This window comes from Rhinatrema bivittatum, chromosome 5, assembly GCF_901001135.1.
Source record: "Rhinatrema bivittatum chromosome 5, aRhiBiv1.1, whole genome shotgun sequence".
NCBI classification, from domain to species: Eukaryota; Metazoa; Chordata; class Amphibia; order Gymnophiona; family Rhinatrematidae; genus Rhinatrema; species Rhinatrema bivittatum.
Window position 1 is genome coordinate 100,544,466 of NC_042619.1, and position 20,090 is coordinate 100,564,555.

Consider the following 20,090-nt stretch of genomic DNA (forward strand, 5'->3'; position numbering starts at 1 on the left):
TATGATAGTTTCTGATTTCATCTCCATTCTTTTCCTAATAATTCTTAGCATTTTATTTGCTTTCTTGGCTTCCATAGCACACTGAGCAGAGGATTTCACCATATTGTCCACAATGATGTCTAGATCCTTTTCCTGGGTGGCCACTCCTATTGTGTAACCTTGCATTGTTTAGCTACAATTTGGATTGCGCTTCCCAACATGCATCACTTTGCACTTGTCCACATTAAATGTCATCTGCCATTTGGATGTTCAGTCTCCCAGTCTCGCAAGTCCTCTTGCAATTTCTCACAATCTTCCTGTGATTTAACATCTTTGAATAATTTAGTGTCACCTGTAAATTTGATCACCTCATTTGTTGTTCCCATCTCTAGATCATTTATAAATATCTTTAAAAGCTGTGGCCCCAATACAGATCCCTGGGGTACTCCACTATGTACCCTCCTCCAATGAGAAAATTGACCATATAGCCCTACTCTCTATTTTTTTTTAAACATTTTCCATTCCCTTTGTACTAATTTTCAAAGGGAAAGCAGGCACAAACTTTTATTTTGAAACTTATCACAGTTATAAAGCACCCACAGATATTTGTGCCTGCTTTTCGCACTGCACTTGTTTCATAGCAAATAACGTGTGGCGAGTTGAAAATGCAATCTACAGCCATTATTTTCCAGTTCCATCCAATCACCCACTTTCCTCCAGGAATGTCTCCCCTGAATGTGAGTCTAAGTACATGCATTGTGGAGAAACATGCATACTTTTAGCCGAACTGAAGAGGGCAATTTTTAAGCAGCCAATTTCTGCGTGTAAATCACTATTTACTATTTACCCACATAAATAACTTTGAAAATTGTCTTCCCCTATAAAATAAAAAACTTAATACCCTGAAAAAGGTCAAATTGAAACAGCAAAGACTGACAGTAGCTTACTATCTTTCCTTACAGAATGTCAAAATCTAGACTTTTGCAATACCTTCCTACCATTAGCAATTTTTACCTATTGGTTGCTGTATAGTGCAGTGGCATAGCCATGGGCGGGCCATGGCTCAAGCACTTTGGGCTCAGGCCCACCCAACCAGAAGAGGCCTGTTGGAGCAATGCCGTCACTGGATCCCATCCCTGTGATGGCAAAGATGAGCCCTCAGAAGAAGCAAGGCAGTTGCGGGATCCCATCCCCGTGACAGCGAAGAGGAGGGACTGAGCTGCAATGCAGCCACAGAATCCCTTCCCATCCCTGCAGCTGTGGAAGTAGGACTTTGGCTGTGCTAATGAAAAGGTCCTGCGTGTGTGTGGGTGAGAATTGGAGCTTGAATGTGTGTATCTGGATGAGACTGGAAGCTTGAATGTGTGTGTGTATGTGTGGGTGAGAATGGGAGCTTGAATGTGTGTGTTTGGGTGAGAATGGGAGCTTGAATTTGTGTCTGTGTGTGCATAAGAGTGGGAGCCGAGGGGGTGGTGGTGAGAGTCAGAACTTATGTGTTCGAATGTGTATGATAGAGCATGTAGAGTGAGAGCTTGAGTGTATGTGTATAGAGCATGTGACCTTGTGGAGGGGGAGAGCATATGAGAATAAGAGCTTGTGTGAGTAAGGGAGTTTGTCAGAGAAAGTGTGTGTGTGAGGGAGGAAGGAAGAAGACAGTAGGAGATGAAAGACACTGAAAAGTAGTTAGGAAATGAGTGACAAGGGAAAAATGGGAAAAAAGAGACTGGGATCAACTGATTAGAAAATGCAAAGATCAGACAACAAAGCGAAAAACAAATATTTTGAGATTTTAGCAATTGGAATATGCCATCTTTGGGAATGTATATTTCTTTTATTTTTGTATTTTGCTCTTTCTTCAGTACTCCACTGTTCAGAGTCTAGTTTCTCAGGCTTTCTATTTCAATTTTGTTTGTGTGTTTCTGTTTCAAATTTGTAGTCTTTTATTTCTATATTAGGTAAGGGTCGGTCTCTGTTTCGCCTGTGTGTGACTGAAGTACAGTATTTCTGTACAGTATTTCAATTGCTGCTTTTTCATAAGGTTACTGTTATTTGAGTCCTGAGTCAGTGCTGTGACTGTATGTCAAGGCTCTAGATATCTTTCTTTGCAGGAGTTTGTTTACTTCACAAAATAGCAGTGGAGGGATTTTTTTTGCTGAGGTGACACCAGAATTTGAATTTTTTTTTCATGTTGGTTGTAATGTGAATTGTCCTAGCTCTGCTCTGCACCTGTTCTGATGATTTATGATATTGTACTGTAGTTATGATGATTTCTGGCTTTCTGCAAAGAGGATTCATGAAAGAATACCTTAATTTTTGTTTTATTACATGATTGATTGGATCTTTTGGGGTTTTTTTTTTGCTTTTTACATGATATACCTTTGCATGTATAAACTGCAATAAATATAAAATAAATTAATACGATTAATAAGGAATTTTTAATTCTGGTTAGTACTTGGAATAATAGAGGTAAAAGGTTTTAAAGTTTCATACATGATGTATAATGGCTAGTTGCAAACTACTTAGAAATCCATTGTAGGGTGCAGTATATGGCATTATTTATCAATAAGTATACAACTAGTAGGTCTCAGACCTGCATGCCTACAGCCCACCCATAGAAACATAGAAATGACAACAGAAAAGGACCAAATGATCCACCCTGTCTGCCCAGCAAAGTTATGCCATTATCTGCTGCACTGTGCAGGTTACCCTCATGCTTATCATTTTCCCAGACCATAAAAGTCAGGGCCCTCAGATGTTGTCCGAATCCAAATCACCCTAACCCCCTGCTGAGGAAGCAGAGAGCAATGATGGAGCCACATTAAAAGTATCAGGCTTAATGATTAAGGGGTAGATTTTAAAAGGAGCGTTGCATGGCTATGGGGTTAGATTTTAAAAAAGTCGGCCGCGTGTACTTTTGTTTGTGCGACCGGCGCAACAAGAGTATGCCTGCGCGACCGGCACAAATAAGAGTATGCCTGTGCGCGCCGAGCCGCGCAGCCTGTCTCCGTTCCCTCTGAGGCCGAAATCGGAGCGGCCTCAGAGGGAACTTTCCTTCCACCCCCCCTGCACCTTCCCCTCCCTTCCCCTACCTAACTCACCCCCCCCCCAGCCCAATCTAACCTCCCCCTACTTTTGTTTGAAACGTTACACCTGCCCAAGGCGATTCCCCGGCCCGGGAGCAGTTCAGAGGCCTCGGCCACGCCCCCGAAACACCCTGGGGCCAGAACCACGCTCGCAGCCCCGCCCCCGGGTGACGTGCCGGCACAATATGCCCCCGGCACGCCCCCCAGGAAAGCCCCGGGACTTACATGCGTCCCGGGGCTTGTGCGCGCCGCCGAGTCTATTCAACATAGGCTCGGCGCGTGCAGGGGGAGCTTGGGGCAGGTTTTCAGGGGGTATGTGCGTATCCCTTTGAAAATCTGCCCCTATATGTGCTAGCGCTACCCGGCGCGCGCACATATAAGCCCGATTTTATAACATGCGCACACAGGCGCATGCATGTTATAAAATCCAAGGTCTGCGCACAAGGGGGTATACAGTTGTGCACCTCGTGTGCGCCAAGTCACGCTGGCTTCCTCCGTTCCCTTCCCCCTAGCCTGACCTTCCCACCCCTTCCCCTAACCTTTCCCCCCCTAGCCCTACTCAAACCCCCCCCAATCTTCATTTTACCTTTTGCACCTGCCGGCCGATTGCCGGGACACAATCTCTGACACAGCAGCAAATGGCCACAGTGCCAGGAGCCGCTGACACCACCCCCGCCCTGCCCCGGACCACCCCGCCCACCTCCCGCCCCTTTTTTCCCGGGCCTTTTGAAAATAGGCCCGGCGTGCGTAACCCCCCCCTACGCGCATAAATCCTCCTGGATTTACGTGCATAGGTCTTTGAAAATCTGCCCCTAAGGGTAGTAAAAGCCACATCAGCAAGTTACCCCCATGTTTATTTGTTCCCCAAAAGTCAGGGCTCTCGTTGGTTGCTATCTGAATCCAATTCCCCTTTTCCCACTGCCTTTGAAGCAGAGAGCAATGCTGGAGTTGCATTAAACCTTGATATTGTTATTTGTTAAGAGTAGTAACTGCCACACCAGCAAGTTACCCCCAGTTACCCCCATGCACTTTTTTCTTTAATTCCATCCTCTAGCCTTTAGGGATCCACAGTATTTATCCCATTTCCCTTTGAATTCCTTCACTGTTTTCTGCTTCACTACCTCCTCTGGAAAGGCATTCCAGGCATTCATCACCCTCGCCATGAAGAAATATTTCCTGACATTAGTTCTGAGTCGTCCTCCCTGGAGTTTCATTTTATGACCTCTAGTTCTATTGATTTCTTTCCAACAGAAAAGATTTGACAATTGTACATCATTAAAACCTTTCAGGTATCTGAAGTTCTGTATCATATCTCCCCTGCACCACCTCTCTTCAAGGCTGTACATATTCATCTCCTTCAGCCTCTCCTCATAAGTCTTCCAATGCTGACCCCTCACCAATTTGGTTTCTCTTCTTTGGACCGCCTTTATCCTGTCTTTATCCTTTTTGAGATACGGGCACCAGTACTGAATGCAGTACTCCAGATGAGGCCTCACCAAGGACCTGTACAAGGGCATTATCACCTCTTTTTTTTCTTACTGGTTATTCCTCTCTCTCTATGCAGCCCAGCATTCTTCTGGCTTTAGCTATCGCCTTGTGACATTGCTTTGCCGCCTTCAGATCATCAGACACTATCACACCAAGGGCTCTCTCCCATTCCGTGCACATTAGTCTTTCACCGCTCATCACATACAGCTCTTTTGGATTGCCGCATCCCAGATGCAGGACTGCACTTCTTGGCATTGAATCCCAGCTGCCAAATCTTCAGTCACACTTCAAGCTTTCTTAAATCACTTTTCATTCTCTCTACTCTGTTGCAGATCTTAGTAACATCAGCAAATAGAGAAATTTTACCTTCTATCCCTTCCGCCAAGTTGCTCACAAAGATATTGAACAGAACCGGTCCCAAAACCGATCCCTGTGGCACTCCACTTAACACCGTTCTTTCTTCAGAGTAGGTTCCATTTACCATTACACACTGTCTCCTGTAAGTCAACCAGTTTGCAATCCACGCTACTACCTTGGAATCCACTCCCAAGCTTCTCATTTTGTTCACGACTCTCCTATGTGGGCCCGTATCAAAAGCTTTACTAAAATTCAAGAAAATCACATTCAGCGTTCTTCCTTCATCCAATTCTCTAGCCACCCAATCAAAAAAATCAATCATATTTGTCTGACAGATCTTTCCTCTGGTGAATCCATGCTGCTTCAGGTCAAGCTGCTTCAGGTCATGCTGCTTCAGGTCAAACAATTCACTCTCCTTTCTTTCTGCTGAGTCTCCATTAATTTTCCCACCACCTAGGTGAGGCTAACCAGCCTGCAGTTTGCAGCCTCCTCTCTGCTCCCACTCTTGTTAAGCGGGACCATCACCGCTCTTCTCCAATCTTGTGGCACTGCTCCCGTTTTCAGGGATCTTTTGAACAGGTCCTTCAGCGGATCCACTAGCTTATCTCTGAGCTCTCTCAGTATCCTGGGCTGTATCTCACCTGGCCCCATATCACTTTCAGTTTTCCTAGCTCTTCCCATACATTCTCTTCTGTAAATGGAGTATCGTCTACTCCACCCTCATCCACAGTCTTGTCAACTAGCAGTGGTCCTTCTTCAGGGTCTTCTTCAGTGAACAGTGAACTGAAGTATTTGTTTAATATTTCAATCATTTCTTTGCCTCTCTACACACATTGATCTTTGTCACCTTTCAATTTCACAATACCACTTCGGACCTTTCTCCTTTCTCTGATATATCTGAAAAATGTTTTGAGACCTCACTTTACCTCTTTGGCAATCCTTTCTTCCTCCTGACTTTTTGCTTTCTTGCTTTCTTTTTTTCATCTCCCTCAGTTTCACCAGATATTCTTCCTTGTGTTCTTCTTTTTGGGATCCTTTATATTTCTTGAACACTGCTTATTTTTGCCTTTATTTTATCAGCCACATTCTTTGAGAACCAGCTCAGTTTCTTATTTCTTTTACTTTTGTTTTCTTTTCTAACATATAGATTTTGTTGCCTTTGTAATTGCTCTTTTGTAATTGCTCCTTTTAGTTTTGTCTACTGTTGTTCCACCTCTCTCATTTTCTCCCAGTCTTCTAGTTCTACCTCCAGGTACGTCCCCATTTCGATAAAGTTTGTATTTTTGAAATTCAAAACTCGAGTCTTTGTGTGACCACTTTGTATCCTATTTGAGATATCAAACCATAACGTTTGATGATCATTGGTGCTCAGATGGGCACCCACCTGGTCATTAGAGACATTATCCCCGTTAGTGAGCACTAGGTTGAGTATAACTCCCTCCCTTATGGGTTCCATTACCATTTGTTTGAACAAAACCCCTTGAAGGGCATTCACTATCTCTCTAATTCTGGTAGATTCTGCAGAAGGGATTCTCCAGTGTCTAAATCCAGCAGATTAAAATCTCCAACAATCAACACTTCTCCCTTCTTTCCCACCTATGTCTTCAACCATATCTCTGTCTAGTTCTTCCATTTGAGTCAGAGGCCTGTAAACCTTTCCAGTAAAAATGGATGCACCATCATCTTTTATTAGGACAGCCCATAATGCTTCTTCTCTACCCCACATTCCTTGCAGTTCAGTTGCTTGGATATTCTTTTTGATATAAAGAGCTACTCCTCCCCCTTTTCTGTCCTCTCTGTCCTTCCTTAACAAGTTATAGCTTGGTATGACCATATCCTTGTCTTGAGACTCTGTGAACCAGGTCTCTGTAACAGCAACTGTGTCCAAGTCCGCTTCCACCATTAAGGCCTACAGGTCTGGGATTTTATTGCCCAGACTATGAGCATTTGTGGTCATAGCTTTCCAGCTCGTCTCCCTAGGATTGCTGCTCCTCTTAGTCTTCTTTTCTGATATTTTGAGCTAATTGACTTTGTTGTTTTCTTCTCCCAATTCCTGTCTTGCTTGGGGGTCACATGGCAATTTAATTGGTCACCTCCTGCCACCCCCGCTTCTAGTTTAAATGCCTCATAGTATATGATCTGAAAGATGTCTTGTCTTTTTTTATATATAAGAAGTATTTGAATGAAGTTATATTCTTAGGGCCTGATTTTCTTTTGAAAATTGCTGCAGTATATGACATTGAATTGTCAATAGGTTTTACCCACATTAAGTGCACATAACACAGGTAAATGGCTTTTGAAAATTGCTTTGATAGTATGTTACATTTACATGCGTAACTCCTTTGAAAATTCACCTATTAAAGAATAACTTTCAAACAACTTTGCATGGCAGGATATACACGCATATATGGTCTCGCATACATCTAAATATTTTATAAACTGCACATATTATAAAACATGCTCTTCTGCGCCGGTAGCCGTCATCACCCCAAATTTAGGAGCGATAGCTAACCACACCACTTCACATTTGCTGTCAGCAGACAGCTCGCCGTTCCTGGCACTTCAACTCCACAAACCATTCACCTATCAACCATCACACTCAACGCCGTGTCCTTGAAGAAGGGGCTGCATGCTCCGAAACTTTGCAATGTCAGATGGCGGTATTAATCAACAAAAGTGGATTTAAAGATAAGTGCAAGGATAACCTCCTCGGAAGAATCACACAATACTACCTAGTCACCTAATGATTACAAGGCCTTTTTATTCACAAGGCTTATCAGCACAATAACCAATTCATTTGGTATCATATGAAGGTTGACTAATTTCTTAATAGAGATATCCTACCTAGCAAGTTTCATGTATATTGTATCTTTACCCTGGAACATGCACACATATCTATGTATATACACTACACAGCAACCAATAGGTAAAAATTGCTAATGGTATAAATTACTGTAGTCTTGGTTTTGACATTCTGTAAGAAAGATGGTAAGCTACTGTTGGACTTTGCTGTTTCAATTTGACCATTCTCCGTACATCAACTTCAATGCATTGAATGCATGTACTTATCCTACCTATTTTAAAAATATATGCACGTATATTTTATGCACGAAAATAAAGTAGGACTTATGTAAGCCCTGATTTATGTGCATAAGTTGGTATATTTTAAAACAAAAATGCACAATTGAAATTACCAGTTATGCCAATTACTTCATCAGTTTGCCCGGTTCTTCTCCAGGTCATTGAGACCCTCCTGGTTCTTCAGCCTCAACTCCCTTCACTTCACCCAGACTTCCCATCCAGCCAATAGTACACAATAGGTGTAAAATCACAAAAATTACCAACTCTGCAAGTGTAAATCTTTAAAATAGCAATTTGCATGTGTAATGATGGCTTTGTCCCAGAATACCCCTAACTCCCCTTTTTTTTTTACATGTTTATGTGTGTGTGCAAACCTTAAATTACACGCATATTTTCAATATTTTCAAAATAAGGATTATGCGAGTACTGGCTACTTACGCATCGATATGCACATTTTTATGCATGTAACATTTTTTAAATGACCTCCTTAGAGAACTGCAAAGTTTTTCAGCTTCCCTTTCTCACTCTGAGGTTGATCTCTCGGAACAGTTTTCGGTTGGGAGCCTGACACTTGTGTACCGTCGCTGTATTATAAAAATGCTGAGCTATAAGTGTGACTTTTGGCACACATCTTTACTGTGTTACTGTGGGTCATTATTGTCTTCTAATTTGGGTTTTTCCAATTTAATTCTGCCTACTAGGTGCAACATTGCTGTCATCTTCATGACCGAGATGGTGGTGGATCACAGTGTGAGAGAGGACTGGGCTCTTCACCTTCCTTTATTACTTCATGCGCTCTTCTTAGGTAAGGGTCAAGGCAGAAAAGCACTTAAAATCTAGGGTTTATTTCATAGGTCCCTGCAGTTTCATTTTTCTGACTAGTAAAATTTTAAATTTTCTAATTTTGATCAGATCCTTCATCTCAAAGAATAAAAGTCATTGATAATTATGTACAAGCTGCTGATATCGTGTCATGTATATATTCTGTTAGCTGTTAAAAATAGGGATGTGAATCGGGCTTCGGACGATTGAAAATATCGTCGATATTTTCAAAATCGTCAGAAATTGGGGGCTCCCCCAAAACGATAGGAAAACCCCACGATATTGATTGTTTTAATGAACACGTCTCCACCCAATAAAGATTTGACAAAGATTTCCTTGGGCATCTATTTCTTTGTTGTTTCCTCACGGCTTTGTTAGATCGCCTTCCTTGCTGTTTATTGGTCAGCCCCTGTCACATGGTAGGAGCACAAGATGGCGCCGGCCATCCAGTGCTCCTACCATGTGACAGGGTCCGGCCAATGGCACGGATACCCTGTCACATGGTAAGGGCAAAGGGCCATCGGCGCCATTTTGTTTAGTGGCAGCCGACGGCCCGGGAGCGGGAGGACGGCCCAGAGCGGGAGATCACTCCCGGGACCCCCACTGGACCACCAGGTACCTGTAAATGTTTTTTGGGGGGGTCGGGAGGGTGGGGGAAGCTAAGGGGTTAGTTTTAAAGGGTCGGGGTGGGTTTTTTGTTTATCGGCTTGGGCGCAGCCAATAAACAAAACCGCGATCGGGCCCGTTGCAAAAAAACCCACATGCTAATCGGAACCGGAATCCGAACCGATTCTGGTTCCGATTCACATCTCTAGTTAAAAATACAGACAGGAAATAATTATCTTCATAAGAAATAAAAAGGAATAAAATTAAATTAAGTGAAAAAATATCATCGTAAAGCTTGAATCTTGAATCGTGATTGATTTTGATTGCAATTGATGGTGACTAAACCACAATTGATGCTCCAACAGCTTTCCTACTACTACTAAAAACACTTGTGACCTCAGCTGCCCTATAACTTGAAGTTTTCTTGCTATATTCTAAAGAAAATATGAGCAATTTGATAAACAAACTTAGAAACCTGATGGCAGAAAAAGACCATACAGCCTATCTAGTCTGCCCAGTCATAATGCTCAACTTTACAATCCCTATCACTGCCTCAGAGATTCCATGTGCTTATCCCATACTTTCTTGAATTCAGATACTACCCTTGTCTCTACCACCTCCATTGGCAGACTGTTCCATGCATCTACCACTCTGTCTAAAGAAATATTTCCTTAGGTTATGCCTGAGTCTATCCCCTTTAACCCCCGTCCCATGCACCCTCATTCTAGAGCCTCCTTTCTGTTAAAAGAGGCCCATCTGCTATGCATTGATACCTTGGAGGTATTTAAATGTCTCTATCATATCTTCCTATCTCAACTTTTCTCTGTGGTATACATATTTAGATCTTTAAGTCTGCCTCGTATGCTATATAACAAAGATCACTGACCATTTTAGTAGCCATCCTCTGGACTGACACCATCTGGTTTATATGTTCAGAAAGGTACAGTATATTCCAAATGCAGTCTCACCAGGGACTTATACAAGAGCACTATCACCTAACTTTTTTGCTGACCCTTCCTCTCCTTATGCATCTAAGCATCTTTCTGACTTTTGCCATCACCTTATCCACCTTGAGATCATCAAATATGATCATCTTCAGATGCTGCTCTTGATTCATGCATAGAAGCATTTCACCACATATTCTGTACTGATCCCTTGGATTTTTGCAGTCCAAATACATGACTCTACATTTTAAGCAGTAAATCTTAATTGTCTGACGCTAGATCCCTCTTCATCATTTTCCACACCTTCCTGGGTGTCTACCCTGTTGCAGATTTTAGTATCAGCTACAAAAAGACAAATTTTTCCCAATAGTCCTGCCACAATATTGCTTACAAAAATGTTGAACAGGACCAGTCCAAGGACTGATCCCTGTGACACCACCTCTCCTTGGAGTGAACTCCATTTACCACTACCCTTTGTCACCTCCCATTCAACTAGTTTCTAACTCAGTCAGTCACTTTAGGACCCATATCAAGGTAGCTCAGTTTATTTATAAGTTGCTTCTGTGGAATAGTGTCAGAGAAAGACCTACTGAAATATTAATAAACATTTAGCACTCTCTCCTTATCTAACTCTGGCTGCTAAGTGTTGCCATACATATCTAGTGCCCTCCACTGATCTGGCTACTCTGGCTACTAAGTGTAGCCATATTTTCCCCAGGCTGATGCAAGATAAATATTAAAAAGGAAGGTGGAGAGTGCCAACTCTTGGGAGACCCCAGTGCTGGCTAAGGTCCATTCAGAAGCAGTATTACCTATTTGAACTTGTGTGCGATCGGATAAAAAAAGACATGAACCAGTTAAATACTGTTCATGTTATAGCCATGAGGCTATAACACTACAGCACAAACACTAGGCTGGCTGTTTCCCAGGAGTTTGCTTTATTTTGAGCTAGAGAGCAAACATTTCAGTCTCTCATCAATGTAGTTAAAATAAAATTGAGAGTTTCCAACTGTAATTTCAAAATAGTAGCCAAGGAAAAATGTAAGCAATTATGGTTCAATTCAATACCAATACAGAAAAATGTAAATCTCAGGAGATGCAATTGACTCAGATTGTATATTATAGACAATTCTGATCCATGCTCTCCAGAAGTGTCCAGTTCCAAGAATTTAACAGATGTGTATTTTTCTTTTGTCATTATAATTATGTTGATTTTTGTGATATATGCATAGATATGCAGAGAGATAGATATTAAGGTGTTTAGGTAAAAATGTAAGGCATGTTGTTTTATTGAAACTTTTGTGTAATTTTTCATAATGTATGTTTTACTATTTGTATTTTATTATGTTTCATGGAATTCTATGACTTTAAGTTTATATTTGTTAACCACCTTGAACCACTTTCAGTGGATGGTGCGGGATAAAAATGATGAGTAAATAAATATTGTTTTGTGTATTGTTGAATATTATGTGTAGCTTAATTTGTAATCTGAATTTAACATCAGTGGTCAGCAGAATATGCATTTTAAATAAATGTTAATAAAAACTTATGACAGTTAAGACAGACACTCAGACTTCTAAGATTTTCACATTCATCCCAGATACCCATAGTTATAAATGGATCAGTCCCATCTCATAAATAGGTTTTAGCTACTGAGCTAGTCAGGTGCTTGTAGCAAAGGATGATATCAATAGTAATTATTCTCAGTTACAGCTTGCAGAGTCCTCCCTTTCAGATAGATTACAATTTATTAGCTTTGCCAATATCACAGAGAAAGTCTGTCCTTGCCAGCTAGCTGGTTCCAGTGCCAATCTAAATCCACTATGAAATTTGGGTTCAGATGACATAGCCATCTTCAGACCAAACTGCTCCCTCCCACACTAAACAGAAGGCAGAACAATACTGACTTTCTCAATCACGAGAGTCACCTTGACTCTTCCAGTCAGTAGCATAAATCTGTCTGAAGGGGTTGCTCTGAGTTATAATACTTTTTCAGCTTTTGGAAAAGATGAGCAAAATTGAGGAACCCCCCTACGTAAGTATTTCCATCAAGACATAGATCACATTTCTGGTGAGACAGAAGATTACTTTGAACAACAGCAGCTATGCATTGTGCTGAAAACTTGCCCCGTTATTACTGCTTGGTTCTATTTGCTTTCATAGTGAGTGAAACAGGGAAGTTTTATTTTCAGGGGAAAGCTATGCATTTTGTCAGAATCGTGGACATTTATATTTGCTGTTCATGCAATTTTGACACTAAATAGGAAAGATTTGGCTGGATTTCTGATGTCTACTTTTTCAGTAGTGCTGCAGGCTTCCTTGGCATGTTTCCTTTGACTTGAATCTTACCCTGCTTAAAATATGTCCGGTCTAAGTCATTTCTCTGATCTTTCATTCAGGTCTTGATCATTACCGCCCTGAAGTCTTTGAGCACAGTAGAAAGCTCCTACTCCACCTTTTGATTGCTTTGTCTTGTAACAGCAATTTCCAAGCCATTGCTTCAGTGCTTCTACAGGCCAGGGAGATGAATGAAACCAAGACGCTGACAGTACAGCCTGCGTATCCTCTTGAATACCTATATACAGGTAATGAGAAAGAAATCTGAATGTGGCCCTTCACTTAAGGCTATCATTTGGTTTTTATGTGGTGCCATAAATTTACACATTACTGTATATCAGAATAATGCAGAGTGGGTGCAGTGAGCAAAGAGCATGAAAACATAGAACATGTATTGAAATGGTTGCTAAAAACACCGTCCTTATGTTCCACGATGCAACCTGAAGTAAATGGTATTTCTGAATTGCTTATTTTAGAGAAAGACATAATCATGGTGGTGAGGAGCAAGGGGGGGGGAGGGCGGAGAAGGAGGAAGAATTGTTAGGCAAAATTAGAGGTTATACAATCCATGCCTCATTTAATTTTCTTCACCAAATAAGTTTGAAACCAGACTGAAAGTGCAGAGTTCGAATAATCGTATTGGTCTTAAACTGGATTTCTTTTGTAGTTTGGGATAGTTTTTATAGGACAATCATAAGGAAGATACAGAGCTGTAATAAAAGAGCTTTATAGATCTCATAGCTCCCTTCTTCAGATATGACTGCAAGACTGAAGCCTTTATATCTAGAAATGACTGTGAATGAGAAATTCCACAGTGGAGGTCTTCAGAAGGTAGCAAGTGGAAACTAGGGATGTGCATTCATGTCATTTCATTTTCAAAACAGAATGAAAGAAAAAACAATGAAATTTAATTGGCTTTCCTTTTGTTTCATTATATAAAAAAAAAAAGGTTGGAAAAAATCCTCTCCGTTGTTGGTTTGGGCCTCCACCAATCAGTTAGGGCCCAGGCCTATACCCTCTAAGCTGAGTTATGCTGAGCCAAGCTGGTGCCTCCCTGGGCCCCTCTTGCCTACCCAACTCCAAAAAAACAGCAAAGGCCAAGGACCTCCCAAGCCCCACATACCCCTTTCATAGGGGTCCTATATTGAGAAAGAGTTAGGAGGGATGTTCACTTGCCTCCTGCCTCTACTTGCATCCCTTTAAAAAAATGGAGCTGGTCTCAGTGCTGACCACTGCAATTTTGTTGTATGACTGCATCTTTGTACAGTTGCACAACAAAATGGCGCTGGCTAGCCCTGAGACAGGTGCTATTTTGATTTCACTGTGCTTCCGGTCTCAGAACCTGCTGGCATCATTTTCAAGGGATGTTAGAGGGGAAAGAGGCAAATGGGCATCCCTCCTGCCCCTTTCACAAATTAGGAGGACCCAGGCCCTGCCAATTTTTAGCAGGGTGGGGGGACAGGAAGGAGGTCACGGGACAGGGAAGACCTGTTTTATTTCATTTTTTTTGTTTTCTTTTTGTTTGTTTTTTATGTTTATTTCAGTTTGGTAAATGAACCAAACCAATACAAACATTAAATAAAACAAACCTAGAAAAAAATAACCCCAAAAAAACATTAAAAGAACTGAAATGAAATTTTGGGGGCTCCATACTGCAAGTAAAGACTAGATTAGGATCACTTAGTATCAACTAGAAGTTTAGTCACCGCAGAGGTTGATATTCAGTAGGTGGATGAGCAAGAAAGTTATCCAGGTAAACTTTCCTGGATATTCAGGAGAAAATACTCAGCTATGTATTCCACTGAATAAACCTGGATAAAGTATCTGGATAACTTTAGTACAGATATTTTTACAAACAGTCTTACCTAGCTAACATTAGCCAGATAGCGATGAACATCAGCACTCACTAGCTAAAATTTAACTACACTCCCAGAATACGTTCATCACCACTTCTTTTTATCTGACTAAATTTTATATTGGTAATGAGTTATGTGGACGAAATTTAGTTGGGGTGGTTTCAAATCTTGGATTTTGTGTAGGTAGCTCCAAAGGTTTTCTGACAAAGCCTTTGCAAACTGACTTTTGCAAGTGTTGGAAATATTGTGTAAAGTATGTTAAGAATCTCATCAGAAATGTGAGCAGGTGTTGAAGTCTACCAGCACGAGTCCCAAGTCACAAGTCTCGATTCTGTCCATTATTTTTTAAATAAGTGAATATACTGTATTCTTATGTCCTTGTTTCTTAAGAGTTTTCTAACGTTGACTTTAAAGTCTAATACACATAAATATTCAACAGGCTGAAGAGCATGAAAGTCACAAAGGTAAATTTGCCTGGATATACAGTGGAACATATCCAGATAAGTGTATGTTGACTATATCCATCTAAAGTTACCTGGATATGTGAATTGCATTTTTTGGACTTATTGTCAACTGTTTTGGGCAGATTTTTTTAGGCTAGAATGGTAAGATATAAATCTAAAGATAGATATCATGATGGTTCAAACTGGTTTGGACACCCTATTTAGTCTGTCCCTCATATTGTACCTCTTTGTTCAGATATTTCTTATCATTGGACGGGGCATACTATAGTAATGAATATGCAGGTAAAAAAGCCATGTACTTCTATGAGATCTAGTTTGTAGGTATTGGGCCAGCAGGGTCTATGGATGCAGCAGAAGCATCTTATAGGAGTTTGGGGACATGATAGTAAATCCCAACTATTGCAGAACAACAGCCCTTTCATATGGGTTTCAGAGTGCATATGTACCGAGTTCAGAAGAAAGGTATGATCCAGGGACTTCTATCAAGAACTATGACCACAGTGACTTGATTTTAGAGAGAGGAGAGTAAGGGAATAAAAATGGAGGAAAATTCCCTAGCAGCTGTGAATGAAGGCTTAGGTCAGTATAGTTCTATTTAAGGAGCAAATTAACAATCCAGAGACAACAAGAAATACATGCCCGAATTGTGACAGCCTGGCCTTCTCCATCTTCGGAACCACAAATTAGATAGCCATAGAAAAAGATCTCAGCTACAAGTAATTACTAAAGAAGGTGATTTTGGGAAGGTATTCATTGATCTGAAATTGAAAGGAGCCAGAAGGAAGCTGCCAGACTGAAAAAATAAATAAAGAGTGCAAGACATACACACACTCGCACACAGGACGTCTATAGAGCCCGATGCAAACCCATAGTTGTTCTTAGAACATTCACCTAAAGTATCAGCAATGCCTCATCACATAAGTATCTTTTTCAGTATCAGGTGTATATTAAACTATTGTACTTCCTCATTTAACCCTTTATTCTGGATTGTCACTAATTCCAAGGGCACCCAAAAGAATTTATAAATGGGGTTGTCTCTACACTTCTCCGTCCCCTTTCGTGTGTTTCCAAGGTATGGATTCTTTTCTGTTGGGGAAAAGTGAACCTTCTTGGCCCAAGCAGTATCGTGTGTGTGTGTGTATGTGTGTGCGTGTATCCATTGCTCTTCGGGACAGGTATACAAACCAGGCAGGACCCACTGGATGGGTGTTCGAATTAAAGTTTACTGTGATTTCTCTTATAAGAATCAACAGATGCAAAAAATAAAGTGTCCCCAGATTTACATAGTCCAGGATTTAAAGGCTCCCTAACTCTATGAATGTGTCCCTCCAGGTAGGAGCTTGCAGCTGACTTATCCTCCATGGTGTGGAATGATAATTGTCTCAAGTGGGCTGAGGATTTTTCTGACACTGACTGTGTCCCTTCCCACAGTACCTGAGTCCATGTTGAATCCCGACTTTCACCTGGCAGTGTCTTGTGTCCCAAGGTGAAAACTCCATTGGGTGTCTCCAGATGGTTTTCTCTTTTGATGGTTCCTCTTCAACAGATAGATGCTGCTATCCCAGAAAGAAAGGCCTATAATGGAAACAGTTACCAAAAGTCTCCAGTTCTGGGAAAAGAAGGGGCAGAAAAATTCTCCCGTTCCCAAAAAGTGGAAAAATACAAAACTTGCAAATGGTTGAATTGGGATCTCCTTTCACTACTAGGTGCTGCAACCTCCTCTTATGCTGGTTGAAAAGGTATACACTCCCTCCTGACCACCTTGGGCAAGGGATATAGACTGCCAGGAATGATGCAGGTCCAAACTGCAGAAACCAGAAAAACAGTATAACTTATTTTTACTAGCCCTCTTCCTTCCAGCCCTATTAAAGGAATTAGCAAAGCATGTGCCTTTCTGTACCTATGTCAGACTGGGGGCCTAACTGAGAGAACATACATGATCCACATATTTCCCTTCTGAAATCAAACTAATCTGCCCTAACCTCACCTAAACCAGTCCCCCCCCCCCCCGTGCCTAGGAGACTTCCGATTCCAGGCAACTTCTGGGGGAGATGCTGTAATGAATGGTATCCCCCTTTGCAGTTATCTAGCCAAGGGCTAGGAACTAGGGACATCTAGTGGTGACTCAATAGTCTCTTCACTCAGAAGTAGCCACAGTGAAATAGAGATTGAGTTACTGAGCTTCCTTTAATGAAGAATTAAAAAGCTCTTCCTTTTAGTCTCCAACAGTGGCATAGCCAAGGGTGGACCTGGATGGGTCATGGCCCACCCACTTTGGGCTCAGGCCGACCAAACCAGAAGAGGCCTGTTGGAGCAATGCTGTCATGGGATCCCATCTCCGTGATGGCGAAGAGGAGCCCTCAGAAGAAGCAAGGCCGTCACAGAATCCCATTCCTGTGACAGTGAAGAGGAGCCCTCAGAAGCAAGGTCATCATGGGATCCCATCCCTGCAGCGGCTAACTGGAGCGCCTCAGAAGAAGCAAGGCCGCCATGGGATCCCATCCCCGCGATGGAGAAGAGGAGGGCCAGAGCTGTAATGCCGCTGTTGGATCTTATCCCCGTGACGGCAAAGAAGAGGACCAGAGCTGCAATGCCGCCACATGATCCCATTCCCGCGGCAGCAAAGAGGAGGTCCTCACAAGAAGCAAGGCCGCCTTGGGATCCCATCCCCACAATGACGAAGAGGAGGGCCAGAGCTGTAATGCTGCTACGGGATCCCATCCCCACAATGGCGAAGAGGAGGGCAGAGCTGTAATGCCACCATGGGAACAAAATCCCGTGGCAGCGAAGAGGAGGGCTGGAGCTGCATTGTCATCATGGGATCCCTTACCATTCTTCTGGCGGTGGAAGTAGGAATTTGGCTCTGCCTGATGAAAAGGCCCTGCGTATGTGTGGGTGAGAATGAGGGCTTGTATGTGTGTGTATGTGGGTGAGAATGGGAGCATGAATGTATATATGTGGGTAAGATTGGGAGCCTGAGTATGTGTCTGTGTGTGCATAAGAATGAGAGCCTGGGGGGGGGGGTGAGAGAATGAGAGCTTGTATGTATGTGTGTGTGTGTGTGTGGAGAATGTGAGCTTGTGGGGGGGAGAGCATATGAGAGTGAGAGCTTGTGTGTGTGAGGAAGTCTGTGAGAGAAAGCATGTGTGTGTGAGGGAGGAAGGGAAGAAAACAATAGGAGAAGAGAAACACTGAAAAGGAATTAGGAAATGAGGGACAAGGGAAAAATGGGGAAAAAAGAGACCAGGATCAACTGATTAGAAAGATACAAAGATCAGACAACAAAAGTAAAAAAAAATATATTTTGAGATTTTAGCAATTGGAATATGCCATCTTTGGGAATGTATATTTCTTATATTTTTGTATTTTGCTCTTTCTTCAGTATTCCAATGTTCAGAGTCTAGTTTCTCAGGCTTTCTATTTCAATTTTGTTTGTGTGTTTCTGTTTCCAATTTGTATTATCTTATTTCATTATTAGGTAAGGGTCGGTCTCTGTTTTGCCTGTGTGTGACTGAAGTTAAGTATTTCTGCTAGCATATAGTTTCTCTGTAGTAGTAGTCCAGCTTGTTCTGTTACTCCAGTAGGTGATGTATTAATGTTCTAGGGCCTGGTGTAGTATTTGCATTGCTGTTTTTTCACAAGGTTACTGTTATTTGAGACCTGAGTCAGTGCTGTGACTGTATGGTATGGCAAGGCTCTAGATGTCTCTTTCTTTGCAGGAGTTTGTGTTATTTCACAAAATAGCAGTGAAGGGATATTTTTTGCTGAGGTGACACCAGAATCTGAATCTTTTTTTTTCATGTTGTAATGTGAATTGTCCTAGCTCCTCTCTGCACCTGTTCTGATGATTAATGATATTTTGTTGTAGTTATGATGATTTCTGGCTTTCTGCAAAGAGGATTCATGAAAGAATACATTGATTTTTGTTTTAGTACATGATTTATTGGATCTGTTTGGTTTTTCTTTTCTTTTTACATGATATATTTGGGGGAGGGGTACAAGCTATTAAACCAGGAGGATTTGGAGGGGCTAGCTTTATACTGGGAGAACTGGTGGACAAACTGGTGAAACTGGTCATGGCGTGGATGCACTCCCTTTATAAAATACCCTGACTTGCGCAGCACAAACCTGACATGAGCGACTGGACTTGCATATCCTCGTGCGCCCAGGCTATTTTATAACATGCGTGCATATGTGCGTTCATGTTATAAAATTGTCATGTCCCTAGGCGCACACCAACACACACACATCAGTGCGTGCCGTGCACCCCTTTGAAAGTTACCGTCCCTGACAGCAAGTAGATGTCACATTTGTATGATGACTGAACCTCCTTTGTCTGTCCCAGCTGGCTCCAGATTTTCAGGACAGCTTGATCCAATCCTGATTTTATCCCAGTGCCTGCATAAATGTGTAGACTTGTTCTTCTTAGGAATATCAATAGGGACAATAGAGCAACAAGTTCATGCAGACAGGGTTAAAACTAGGACTGGATCAACCTGTCCTGAAAATTGGGAACCAGTTACCAACCCTAGCTGCCTCTGCAGCATCTCCAGTCCTAGCTGGCTCAAGGAATAGAAGTCAGGCTTTGGAATCCATCCTGGGTCTCCTGCATGGCAGGGCACATCCTCCTGGCCTGTGTAGTGGAATTTACAAATACCCCTTTACAAAATGAAGAAGTAGTTGGTGAGGAGCTGCAGATAAGCAACAGGAACACAAGTGTAAGATGGGATATTTATTTATAGACCTTTTACAGAAGAGAAAATCTAGATTCTGTGTAACTAGCAAACCTAAAAGTGGAAAAGGCAATGGGGCCAAAAGGCTAATTCACAGATTATTAAGGACGCTTAGAAAATCACTGACAGTACCACTGACAACATTATTCAATTAGTTGCTAAATTCAGGAATGGTGCTAGGAGATTGGAGGACCTGTTTAGAATCCTGTGCCAGAGTGGAAGCAGCAAGTTGGCCAGCAACTACAGGCAGTGAACCTGACTTGGTGCTGGAAAAATTAAAGGAACCAGTACCATAAAAAAAGAGTTGTTCTATATCTAATATGCAGCAGATTATAGCACC

The 20,090-nt window shown here is 41.9% G+C and overlaps 1 protein-coding gene across 1 annotated transcript in view; it reads left to right on the top strand.

Annotated features, from left to right (window-relative positions):
- Positions 1–20,090, top strand: part of FRY (FRY microtubule binding protein) — a 496,652-nt gene that overhangs the window by 335,220 nt on the left and 141,342 nt on the right. Inside the window, exons 38-39 of the mRNA XM_029602654.1 lie at positions 8,690–8,793; positions 12,760–12,945. Of these exons, the coding sequence (XP_029458514.1) occupies positions 8,690–8,793; positions 12,760–12,945 (290 nt within the window). The remainder of the gene's footprint in view (positions 1–8,689; positions 8,794–12,759; positions 12,946–20,090) is intronic.